The 13,805-nt window shown below is 39.7% G+C and overlaps 1 protein-coding gene across 1 annotated transcript in view; it reads right to left on the reverse strand.

Moving 5' to 3' along the window:
- Window positions 1-1,593: 1,593 nt before the first annotated feature.
- The window catches only part of COL16A1 (collagen type XVI alpha 1 chain), a 284,939-nt gene continuing 272,727 nt past the window's right edge, over window positions 1,594-13,805 (reverse strand). Inside the window, exons 67-70 of the mRNA XM_082246984.1 lie at window positions 3,739-3,805; window positions 3,431-3,607; window positions 2,910-2,987; window positions 1,594-2,818 (exon numbers count right to left, since the gene is read on the reverse strand). Of these exons, the coding sequence (XP_082103110.1) occupies window positions 2,625-2,818; window positions 2,910-2,987; window positions 3,431-3,607; window positions 3,739-3,805 (516 nt within the window). The 3' untranslated portion in view covers window positions 1,594-2,624. The remainder of the gene's footprint in view (window positions 2,819-2,909; window positions 2,988-3,430; window positions 3,608-3,738; window positions 3,806-13,805) is intronic.

The following is a 13,805-nucleotide window of genomic DNA, read 5'->3' on the forward strand; positions in this document are numbered from 1 at the left end:
AAGTTATATATACCCGGGTATATGTTCACATATTAAACCAGGACTCCTATAAGTAGCTTTGCTGATAATACCTGTTTGTACATTGGATGTATGTACTGTTAATAATCTCTTCATATATAAAGCTTGTATAATTTCTATACTGGTGTGCATTTATATATTTATGAATGATGTTATATGCAGGTTGCAGTAGTTCTTATGCTCTTAATTAATTTGTTTATATTACTAATTCATATCCCAGGAAGAGAATCCCTTCTTCCTGCTTGGAGGCAATGCCAACTTTATTATCAAACCCTTTCTTCCACTTGTGAAGGTTCTGGTTCCTCTATTTACCTACAGATTTAGTGCAATATTATGTTTGGGGAGGGCCATTTCTCATAACTACCCCCTATCCCCCCAAGAGAGTTCAATTGGAAACTCAATTATATGTATACTTATATTAGGAAAAAACTCTGAGCAGCACAAGTGCTCTAAGCGTCTTAATACAATGGTAGAATTTACACCGTTTCATAGTAAAAGTGTTGCTTAGCACTGTGTTTTGCATGACTTTAATAGATCTACAAGCATTGACTTAAAGAAAATCAGAAGGAAGAGACAATGACCCATTGAGCTGAAATTTCTGCAACATTTTACATTCTACCATATTATATACACATTTAAAACATCAACAAAAAAGGCTCTGTACACACAAAGGTAATAAAAGGCTAAGTCTGCAGTTACACAAACTAGTTACCAGCTTTTAAAAGAGGCAGCTATGCATTTCACTCATTGCTTTTTTTTTTTTTTTTTTTTTTTTTTTTACAAATTTTCATTTTTACTGACCAGCCATAACATATGCCTAGATTGTATTGGATTCAGGTTTTCTTTATTAATACAATTGCAAATATTATGTACGCTCATCATAGAGGGGGTGCAGTGTGTTCTACCACATAACATATTTGGAAGCACCTTTTCACTGCAACCATTATCCAAAATGAAGAAACACCTATTGTATAGGTGCAATAGGTGGTATATTTTCAATGATTTTGAAAGTTGTATAACAGGCTAAGGTAACATGATACATCCACAATGCATTTTTTAAATTGTTTTAACCCAGCAACAAAGTCTACTTTGTATGTGGCTGTTTTCCTAGAATTATCTTTAAAGTGACCTTGTTGCAAAATTGAAAATGACAAAAAAGGGTGCACTGTAAAGAAGGGATATTGTATTTAATCATCCTGCCACCTGCACTGCTACTCTTCATTATTCTAAGCGCTATTGGGCCCCAGATAATCCTATTTCTTCCGCAGGCTTCAGTACAAGAGTCCTGGTCAACCAACGTTTTCTGTGGTTTCTTCCACCAGGCCTCAGCATCATTATTGTGTCTTGCAGTGAAGTAGTGGTAAGCTAAAGTAACTAGGCTGGGGACCAGTGATATGATGCTCCCCAATAGGATGAGAAATTGGAATTGGATGAAAATCATTTTGCAGGCACTGTAGCTTTTGAAGAGGGCAAAGACTGATGCTGTAGAAGGCAGGACAGGTAAGTATACATTACCTCTTCTTTAAAGGGCAACCTCTCTCTGTCATATTCAATTTTATAACAGGGCTGCTTTAACAAAAATCATATTTTTTATTTTTTTCCAGGCGGATCACCGCCCCACATTTTATTTGTAGATTGATGCAGACAGGCAATGAAAAGCAAACTAGATTTTCACAACTGTCTGTGACTTTTCTATATCAGCTTTTAAAAGTTAAACAATAGAGGGCTGATCTGATAAATATGTGCTACAAAGCATGTAAGAGACTCAGATGACATCTGTACAGTTTGAAAACCTGAAAATGCTGAATACCAAAAACTGTCATGTTATTGAAATTACCCAGCAATAGCCGTCAAATAAAGAAATACAAGGATTCAAAAGATAATAACAAGGTATTCTTGATGTTTCTGACACAGTCAGCAGAATAAATTAAGACAATTTTATAGAAAAATTGCAACAAACTCCTAAAATGAAATGTATGGTAAGGTATATGCTATAGATATTTGATTTGGAGAAAGTTAATAAACAAAGCTGAGAAATACAGTAAGAAGGACATCTCATACAAAAGGCGTAGCTGGAAATATAAAGTGATTTCTTTATATATTAGAAGAGTAAAATATCAAAAATAGTCCTCATCTCAAACCTTTGACAAGGTAAAGTGTAATCCATATCCCAATTATGGAAAACGTGAACAATTATGCTAGGGACCAAGACTGGAAACAGTTTCGATATGAAACTCCTGGCCAATCAGATATTATTTTGATGTCTCGATGAGACAGTGAAGTGTCATTCTGGTCTGTCACAGACAGGGATCTTAAAGGTTAATCAAGTGCTACAAGTTAATGTAGGAAAAGGAAAATCATGAAAAATAAAAAAAAGTAAGGAATAGAGCCTATTGGCCTGGACAAAGAAGACCTAAAAGTATACAAGGTGCATGAATATATCCTTCCTTTCTTTGCCAGAAATGGTTGCCTCTCGATATGGTGCAATATATAGAGATTAGTATATCGAGAAGCATGCAGTTGGCTTCTCTAGCAAGGAAAGGGCAGACTTCTCTGACGATGATCCAGTGGGACAGTTATTAGGGTTTGTGGAATGGGACAGCTTATCAACCAGGTCCTTTCATGTTCTTTGGCTGGTACTCTTGTACTGACATCATGCTGTAGCAATCCGATGGGTTGCATCTTCCATCTTTGCCTGTGTTACCTTTTGGTCCAGCGGGTCCTGGTATACCTGGGATGCCTTGTTGTCCCGTAGGACCTGTGGGTCCTAATTTACCATATCCAGGTGGTCCTTGGGGTCCTGAGGCAAGAATAGGCATAATTCAGTAACTAAAATAAATGTTCCTACTCAACTCTCTTAGGAAAAAACATTAAATACAATGAAATAATACCTGGTGGTCCAGGGGGGCCCACATCACCCATGATACCAATTCCATTGTTTCCCTTATCTCCCTTTGGTCCAGGTTCCCCTGAAAGTAAAACAATAATTCATAAATAAAGCCAACAATAAAGCCATTTAGTGTTTCTAAAATATTGACTGAGAACCATATTCAAGGTTCACCCAAAACCAATATTTCAGATATATAAGTGGCTGCTGACAACACATTTCAAGCTGGCTTTTTATCTCTTCCATGGTCTGCTTAATTTCATAGTAATTCATAGTCATTAAAAGCCATTAAAAACTCAAATTATATCCAGGCAAGGGAATTTGACTTTGTGGGCAGGAGTGCAGATACACATTATTATAAAACAGTCACTCCACTAATGTCTTCAAGACATTAAAAAAGGATGGCAGATGATTTAACCAAACAATGGCCAAACAAAACTGAAATATCAGTTTTGGCTGGTCTTGGCTTTAAGTTAAAAAAACTGGTCTTTGATCTTGTCAATGGTAAATACACATTAATGTTACCTCTCATTCCAGGTACTCCTGGTCTTCCTTCTCGTCCAATCTGTCCAGGAGAACCTGGTGCACCTTGAGATCCTGGACGTCCTGGAGTTCCATCCTTACCAGGTGGACCTGGCCTTCCAGGTGAGGCAACCATCTCTACTGGCATCTGCATGCGTGTGGTATAATATGCCATTCTCTCTGCAAAATTAGTAAGGAAATGCAAATTAGCATAACAAGAATGCTCTATGTTGTCTTTAATTATCTGTATAATATTTTTTGGTATCAATAGATTATTACAGTTAGATAATTTCTCAGCCCTGCAATCATACCATCAAAGATCTTGATAACTTCTTGTCGAATCATCCTCCTAATTTCATCGTAATTGACGGGATCCGCCTAGTATTTAGAGAAAAAGGTTTATTAGTCTAATACTAAAGAGCATTTATAAAATGATATAAATAATTGCCTGTCATTTTAAAAGGCCAAAATTGAGGTGCAGAAAGTGTATTGGCCAAGCTTTGACATCCTTGTCGAAGTTGCTAATTTGTATATTAGAGCAACCCAGGTGTGAGGGTTCTAGAAGCTGTTAGTTTGAAGAGACAGGTTTTTAGTGCCAATATCTGATGCAGTAGTTATCAGCATTCAACTTTCAGCACAGGGTGTGAATAAAAGTGTGTAGCTATACCACCCCAGTAAAAACTATCTATAATACTTAAGTTGACCTTAGAAATGAACCCCTAATTAAGATACGCACCAACACTTAACACCTATGCATAAAAAGACCTCTTAACACATAACCAGATCACACATTTACATTTCACTCCTAAACTCACCCTAAAATTTTAACTATCAACCCAATCGGCTCCTTAACCATTGACCTAACATTAAGTTAACTCCTTAAATCTTAACACTTAACTTTCTCAAAGACTTAAGCTTATCACTTAATTCTATACTTTAACCCTTAACTTTAATATTTAACTCACTACTCCCTCTAAATGTAAAAAAGAATAACAACTCCTAAAGTACATTAAAACCACCTTAAATACTTTAGTTGGCATATTAATAATGCATACATAGCCTACACATCAATTTAACAACACCAAGATTATAAATGGTGGATTTATAATAAATTATTCATCTGGAGGTGTAAGCTATACCAATCCAAAGGTAATTTGTTATATTGACAACAACTACAGGCTAGTAATTGTTAACCCCTTAGTGAAGATGCTCATCACCTGTCTTTGGCTTCAATTCCGCTTGAACTACAAACCCAGAACAAGTAGAGTATGCTGTCAGGATTTGAATCACCTGCTGATGGCACTGTGGTTCCCAGAGCTAGATGGACCAGTTAAGGTGGCAACCAGCAGGTGTCTCTCAACAGCCAGCAGATCCCAGTGAATAAGCGCCACCTGATGCTGGCTGCTATGAAGGTATATAACCCCTCCTTTAACTTACATCTGTGCTTCAGTGTTACGTAAGAGATACTGAGTGTAGGTATCTAGCGGCAGCAGGGATGACGAGTGCAGTGTAGCTAAACTTATAAAACTGGAATCAGACTAAGTATGAATAGAATGAAGTTTATTAAAGTGGAGTTCCACCCTATTTTTATACTTACCTCCATCTTCTCGCTCCGGGTCACCTGAAAAAGAAATGGATAATCGCATATTTTTTTTTTTTTTTACTTACCTCGTAGCGAAGAAAATATACTTACCTTACTTCCTTCTTCCTCCTTCCTCGGCCGCGGCCCGTCATCACTTCCTGGCTCTGCAATGATTCCTGGGAGCTGGACGTCATAGCTCCCAGGAATCATTGCGCCTGCACCGGCCCCGACGTCAGTTCCGGGTCGCGCGCGTCATCCCCTTCTAAACAGCTTCTGGGCATGCCCAGAAGCTGTGGAGGGGTGACGCGCGCGACCCGGAAGTGACGTCGGGGCCGGCGCAGAGCATCGTGGGACCACAGAAGGCGGAAGAAGACGCCGAAGAGGACGCGCTGGCTTCAAGCTGCCCACATCTGAGATGGCAGCGCTGGACAAGACGTTTGCAAGGTAAGTATTTCGTCTTGCAGGTAAGTGCAACCCGGGACAGATCAGAGGCTAGCCATTGTGGAATGCACTAGCCCTGACTGTCCCGGGGGTATTAAAAAAACAAAAAACAAATCCAGGGTGGAACTCCGCTTTAATGCACAGAACACCAATCCAACAACAACAGACCATAAACAAAAATTAAAAATAAATCAGAGAGCAGGGATATGGCTAGCAGGTAAAACACTGAAGCACTAATACAAATCAAGAGAAGGGTTTATATCTTCCCATTAGACAGCATCAGGTGGAGACTAATTACTGGGATCTGCTGGGAGACACCCACCGGTGGCCACTGGTACTGTGTCCTTTAGCTCTGGGAACCACAGTGCCACCAGCAGGGGATCCAGGTCCTGACATATGTAGTATGTCTACTCAATCTGCATACTTGTTCCTGATCAAACCACTGAAGCTACGGTTTTAGTATTCCAAAATGTTGGTGATGAAGCTGGACTCCAGACAGGTTGGACATTGTGAAAAAAGTCAAAAGATTACTCAAGGGGTAGCCCTCTATTGCCTGGTGATGCCCCAACACTGTCCCTGTATAGAGTGAAAGAACGAGAGTATCATAGGGATCAGCCTAAAGAGCCAAGAAGGAGAATTGACACAAATTTATCAGAGCTACAATATAACAAAAACAGATTTTATATAGCTGTTGTTATATAATATATGCATGATATATGTTTTTTTTAGTCACACAAAATACTGTGTCACAATATTCATAATGAAAAATTGATAAAATGCCTTAAAGTGGTTGTAAAGGTTGATTTTTGTTCTTAAAATAAAATAATAAACATGTTATACTTACCTGCTCTGTGTGATGATATTGCACAGAGTGGTTTCTTACCTCCTCTTTTGGGGTCCAAAGCTGTCCTCTTTTCTGACTGCCCCCATAGCAAGCCGACTGCTCCGGGGGCAATTGTGCGGGCATGCTCCTGAGCTGGACTGTGTGCGTAAATAACTATATTTGATGCCCATAAAAGTGGTATATATTCATATTCATTTGTGAATCAAAGTTTAATGTGCGTATAAAATTAATAAAAAAACTGATTTATATACAATTTAAGACTGAAAATAAAGGTATGCTTTTACTATTGTTAAGGTCTAGTTTACAGGTTTCATTTTTATACACAGACTTTTATTCACAAATTTTACAGTTGCTTATACAATTCTGGGATTGAAATTACTATACCTGATGTGTTTTTAAGAATTTAGCCAATCATGTCCTTGTCCCCAATGACAAATTTGGATAACTAAAATAACTGCTATATACAGTAAAACCGGTTTCTATTATACTATATGAAAGATTAAAGAGATTTCTATATTAACCCCGGGAAATCATTGGATGTCAACTGTTACTAGGCCCTTTTTTTAAGGAAAAAAAATATGTTTGAGATGATCCCAATGGCTTTGTACTCTCATTCTTTTTCTTAATTAGCATGACACCCAGGCAATTAGCTTCTACAGAAGGAGGTTAGCAATAACAGCCTACATGGTTCTCTTTCCAAATCTTTACTTTAAGCCCTATTTATTCTTGAGCATTTTTCTGCTTGCTGACAGCACCTAACTATGCCTGAATAGGCAGAATCTCACTCTAATTATTGCTGTTCACACTTGTACGCTTAGTCGCCCTAAGCTTTACACTCTGGATTCAAAAAAGTACATGAGCTTGTTTTGAGCATAGTCATGCATTTTGTTGGCTCCATACACTTAGAACACCTGTACATGCATGCTACAAGCTTATACCAGCACAGGAAACAAACTCCTGTAGCTTGATACATGTAAAAATGCCTGGAAAAATGTTGGTAAAATGCCTAAAGTATAAGCTTTAAAATTTTCAGGAATACACTTCATTCAGGTGTGAATGCAGGCTAACATAGTAACTTCCATATTGCTTAGCTTTGACAAAAGAATGGTACCAAAAAAAGAATTAATAGAAACTTACAGAATCCTATTTCTAGGAAGGAGAATTGCAGTTCCCGACACACACACACACACACACACACAAACACACACACACCATTGTACCACAGTAGGTTTATGTTGTCTTTTTCCTACCTTATGGCCTTTTGCAAGTCCTAAGCCTAGTATACACATGGGCCGAATGTTCTGCAGCCGTTCAGCCAGCTTCTGTCGAAGGGGCATGACCGAAAAAGGTCTACCGATCGGCTTCCGATCAGTGCTCTCTAAGAGCGCTGACCGTAGTGTTCTGGCGAGGGGGGCCAACCCCTTGTCAAAACACAATAGAACAGAAGGGGAGATCGCTGTACTAACATCACATAGTTAGTACAGTGGCTCCTCCTAAACTGTCAGTTTTTTTTTCCTTCAGCCCTGTTGGGTTGAATGTAAAAAAAAAAAATCCAGTGTGTACTTGGCTTTAAAAGTCTTCTGTAACCTGTATCCTCCCCCTTATTTTTAGCAAGATACCATACAGAGGATAAAAATGTACTATAATTTCAACAATCCAGACAGTGCCCTCAGGACTCCTCACCATGACATGATTCACCCTACCAGTGAAATACTCCTAGAGATGTAGTAGTAAGGGAGGGGAGGGCAGGGATTAAATAGCAGCAATCTCAGGGCTAGACAGGTTTTTTTTGTGCGTAAGAACTGCATTTCTCCCCATACAAGTTTATAAGGAATAAGGAAGCAGGTCAAACACAGTCTAAACTGTGAGTCAAATGCATTTGTAAAAGTGTAACTCAACTTTTTTTTAGAAAAAAACATTCCCCTCTGGGTAATCTCTGTACATTACAAGGATTTTAACAAACTTTGTTGCAGATTACTACCTTTTGTTACTCTGAAGAAATCCTTCTGTTTTTCTCTGTGCCCCTGTGGGAAAGGGATGGTAATGGGAGGTGTTTTATAATTATTAATCAGCTGTGCAGCTGCAGGGCTCTAATGAGGAAATCTGCTGGGCCTGCATCCCTTTAGACGTGTTCCTATTGAAAGTATCTCACCAAATATTATATTTTTGTTCCAGGCGATGCCTGAAATATGACTTGCATCTTAGTGTAGACTTCTGGGAAAATCGGTGAGCCAATCACACAAGCAGGAAATTATGTTTCTGGGGTGTGGTCAGTACACATTATGTGTATAGAACAACTCCAGGTAGCCATATTGCATTGCATTTTCAGAAAATTATAGCGGTTGCAGATTGAAAAGGAAAGGTCATTTTCAATAAAAGGAAAGGTCATTTTTAATAACATTCAATTACAATATGACTTGTGTTGCAATTGTATACGCTATATTATTTTTTCTTTTATTGCTATTTTTTCCCCACAAAAGTGGAGTTACCCTTTAAGTTTGACCTCATATTACATAGTTTTGGTAAATCTAAAGGAAAATTGTACAAGAAAATTGTATCCTGTATGGCCAGCCTTCAACGTGATTTCCCCTTGGGAGTATCTCACCAAAATTACATTTTTGTTGCAGGAGATGCTGATATGTATCTTAGTGCAGACTTCTGGGAAAATCTGTAAACCAATCACACAAGCAGGAAATGAAATATCTGGGGGGCATTTTGTACACCATCTGTGTACAGAACACCTCCAGGTAGCCATATTGCATTGCATTTTACAGAAAATTATAGCTCTGAAGATTTTAAAAGGAAAGGGAATTTTATTAACATTTGATTACAATATGACTTTGTGTCGCAGTTAGACATATGCCGGTTTTCGGTAATTCGATATATCGCGGTATTGCATAGCCACGGTATTGTTATTGTGGCATTTTTAAAATACCGAGTTTCTCTGTCAAGTCTGCCTGACTTGTGAATTGATACATTTCAGTGAGCTGGATGACTCATTCACTCACACAGCTAACACCTTTCAGCATTAAGTCTCCTAACTATAAACAAAAATGATTACATTTGTATCTTTTCCTTCCCTCTGCCAGGGAGAAAGGAAGTTTAACCTCTTAAAGACTGGATCTTTTTCTGACACTTGTTGCTTGCAAGTTAAAATCAGTTTTTTTTTGCTAGAAAAGTACTTAGAACCCCCAAACATTTTATATATTTTTTTAGCAGAGACCCTACAGAAAAAAATGGCGATTGTTGTAATATTTTATGGCACACTGTATTTGCGCAGCAGTCTTTCAAACGCAATTAATAGACTGAATGAATAATGAATAAAAAAAAAAAAAAAAAAACTTAGTAAAGTTATCCCAATTTTTTTTTTTGTTACACAGAGAATCGTGATCTTTATTCCAAGCTAAAAAATCGTGATTCTCATTTTGGCCAGAATCGTGCAGCTCTAATATATATATATATATACACACACACGCGCATAGCAGCCCACATTACATTATTATATAGCCATCAAGCAGTGTCTGGCCTACCTGGTGATGATTGGTCCTGGCGCTCTGATCCGATGGCCTGGTCTTTAAAGGGGCAAATCCTTGCGATCCAGAAGTGGTTAAACCTGCAGGAGGACCGGTGTTTTTATCTATTAATGACTTTACTATTGCTTTAGGCCTGGTTCACATGTATGCGGGTTGGTGGTTCACATGTATGCGGGTTGGCGGCCCACATTTGCACAGGCATAGCAGCCCATTGATGTGAATGGGCTTGAGCTGCTATGCCTGCGTTTTCAGCTGAAAAAAGGTGCATGCAGCATTTAAAAAAATGCAGTGGCCATGAAATCCATCCTTCTTTTGCACCATGCGACTTACCTGCCGTTGCTGCACACGCAAACTGTTTTTAAATGCTGTGCCCACGTATACAAAAAATGCAGAAAGCTTGCCAGAGCAGGAACTGCAGGTTAGTCGCATGGTGCAAAAGCAGGATGGATTTCAAGGCCACTGAATTTTAAAAAAATGCTGAATGCACCTTTTTTCTGCGGAAAATGAGGGCATAGCAGCCAGTTCAAATCAATGGGCTGCTATGCCTGTGCAAATGTGGGCCGCCAACCCGCATACATGTGGGCCGCCAACCCGCATACATGTGAACCACCAACCCGCATACATGTGAACCACCAACCCGCATACATGCGAACCAGGCCTAAAGCAATAGTAAAGTAATTTATAAACAACACCTCCTTCAGGTTTAACCACATCTTGACCACAAGGATTTGCCCTCTTAATGACCAGGCCATCGGATCGGAGCCGAGCGCCAGGACCAGTTATCACCAGTTAGGCCAGACACTGCTTAATGACCTATTTTAGGCCTGGTTCACAGAGTCTGTACTGACTGACTATATAATAATGTGCATAAGTGAACCAAAGCCCCTAAATTAAGCAATGAAATTGAAGTGAGGTGGAAATTTAATAATTTAAATTTAATAATAGAATACCGTGATAATACCGTATACCGTGGCAAAACCTTAATCAATTAATCGCAGCATGAAAATCTGATACCGTCACAAGCCTAGTCGCAGTTCTATACACTATATTAATTTTTTTTATTTGCAATTTTTTCCCCTACAAAAGTGGAGTTACCCTTTAACCACTTCAATACAGGGCACTTTCACCCCCTTCCTGCCCAGGCCAGGACAGCTTTTAGCGCTGTCGCATTTTGGATGACAATTGCACAGTCAACACTGTACCCAAACACAATTTTTATCTTTTTTTCCCCCCACAAATAGAGCTTTCTTTGGGTGGTATTTGATCACCACTGAGTTTTTTCTTTTTTGCTAAACAAAAAAAAAAGCCTTAAAATTTGGAAAAAAAAAAATAAAAGTTTTTCTTTGTTTATGTTAATTTTTTTTGTAAATAAGTAAGTTTTCTCCTGCACTGATGAGCACTATTGAGGCTGCACTGACAGTCACTGATGAGGCAGCATTTATGGGCGCTGATGAATTGGCACTGATGAGGTGGCACTGATGGGCACTGATGATGAGGCACTTATATGCAACACTGATGGGCACTGATAGGTGGCACTGATAGGCGGGACTGATAGGCGGCACTGATGGGCATTGATAGGCAGCACTGATAGGTGGCACTGATGGGCACTGTTAGATGGCACTAATAGGCAGCACTGATGAGGAGGCACTGAAAGGCACTGATTGGCATCCCTAATAGGCACTGATTGGATTCCTTGATGAACACTGTTTGGCATCCCTCGTGGCCACGGTTTGGCATTCCTAGTGGGCTCTAGTGGGCATCCCTGGTGGGCTAAAGTGGGAATCCCTGATGGGTCTGCACTGATAATCAATGCGCTGATTATCAGCACAGACCCCCCCCCCTTCCCCCCTGTCAGGAGAGCTACCGATGGGCTCTCCTCTACTCGTGAACTGAGGAAAAGTGGATAAACTGCACTTCCTAGTTACGATGTTACCAGCTGTGATTGGTCACAGCTGATCACATGGTAAAGAGCCTACGTCATAGGCTCTTTACCGGGATCGGCGATGCAGTGAGTCAGAGTGAAACGACGCACCACCGATCGCCACTCTGCGCGCCCTTGCGGGCAGCTTATCTTAGTGCACATCATATGATTCCCATCATTCTACTATATGGTGGGTGGCAAGTGGCTAAGCACTTTAAATTTGTATGCAATCAGGCAAGTCCTTGCACTTCATATTTGAAGGTAAATCTAACGGAAATCAAATAAGAAAATTGTATATAGGGATGATCGAATTGTTCGGGTCGACCATCGGTTCGACCAGAACATTGGGTGTTCGAAATTCGGCCGAATTCCGAACTTTTTGTGGTAAAAGTTCGTAATTCGGTCACCAGAACCGCCCAAAATGCAATGGGACAGGAATTGGGCTTTAAAAGCCCGTGATTGGCCCAGAAACGTCAGTAAAAGCCAATGAGGGGGACAGGAGTCTGCTAGAAACGTGATTGGAGTGACTACGGGGACCAGAGGCCAATCATGAGTGAATACAACCCCCAGTATATAACATAGCCCCGCCTAACCTCTAGCACTGTAATACAGAGGCTTTTGAAGAGAGTGGAAGCATTTGTGTTTCTCCTGCTGCTTGTAAAGCTCCAGTGTCATTTTGCAATTATCTGCTGCTGTATGGAACTGTTCTTTTAGTGTGAGGAAAGGGATATGCAGTGTAGTTAGGGTACTATATACCACTATAGTTATATTCAATAATCTAGTTTTTGTAGGGATACTTTTAAGTGTCAGGGTGACCGGAGTTTAGGGTGACCTGACTCTGCCATGCCTGGGTGACCGAACTCTGCCATGTCAGGGTGACCGTAGTGTAGTTTAGCTGACTCTGCCATACCAGGGTGACCGAACTCTGCCATGTCAGGGTGACCGTAGTGTAGTTTAGCTGACTCTGCCATATCAGGGTGACCGAACTCTGCCATGTCAGGGTGACCATAGTGTAGTTTAGCTGTGTGTATATACATGTATATGTATACACATACATACATACACACACACACACACACACACACACACACACACACACACACATATATATATATATATATATATACACCCCTATACAGAAGTTCAGATGTCATGCCTGCCTCCAAACGCCTTCAAATGCCCACAAATGCCTGAAAAACGCCTGAAACATGCCTGAAACAAAAACGCCCAGGTTTAAAAGGAGGGTAACACCATCCCTGCACTACTGAAAGTCTAAGAAAAATAATCTGTTTTTTTTCTGGTTCTGGACATGCTACAGAGCTGAAACTTCACAGGTACACTTTTTAGACCCCCCAGACACTAAATCCAAAGAAATCTCGTTTTTTTTTTTTTTTCAATAATTTTTTCAATAATTGGCTCTCTATCAAAAACGACAATTTTTAAAAACTTTTTTTTGCCTGATTCATAGTCCCTGGGGCATGACCCAGAACCCTATGCACTTTTTAGGGACATTTATTTGGTTTTAGGGCTTCAAAATTGTGTTTTTTTTATTCCAATGGGGTTCTGGAATCCGAAACGAGCTTTCGGGAAATTCGGGTGTTCTGGTCGAACCAAACTTTTCAAAAGTTCGATCATCCCTAATGTATGACCAGCTTAAAGGGATGCAGTTGCAGCAGCTGATTGATAATTAGAACACCATTCCCATACAGATTCACCCAGCACATGGACACAGACAAACAAACAGGGATTTCTGCAGAATAACAAAAGGTAGGACTCTGCAACAAAGTTTGTTATAATCCTTGTAATGTGCATAGATCACCCAGAGAGGAATGTTTATTTCTGAAACAAAAGTGGAGTTACACTTTAAAAAATGCAGTTGACCTCCTTTTTAGACTGTGACAACAAAAGTGGAGTTTCTCTTTAAGGTTGCTATTGTATTTAATGTAAACCTACATTTTGCCCCTGTGTTTTAAGCCCCTTGGTTTGCCTAATTTGGATAAAGCACAGGTTTGCTGTTAATACATCTGTCACTTTAAATGTAGACGGAACGCTGATAC

The sequence above is a fragment of the Pelophylax lessonae genome (genome assembly GCF_965119305.1).
Source record: "Pelophylax lessonae genome assembly, chromosome: 2".
NCBI lineage: Eukaryota > Metazoa > Chordata > Amphibia > Anura > Ranidae > Pelophylax > Pelophylax lessonae.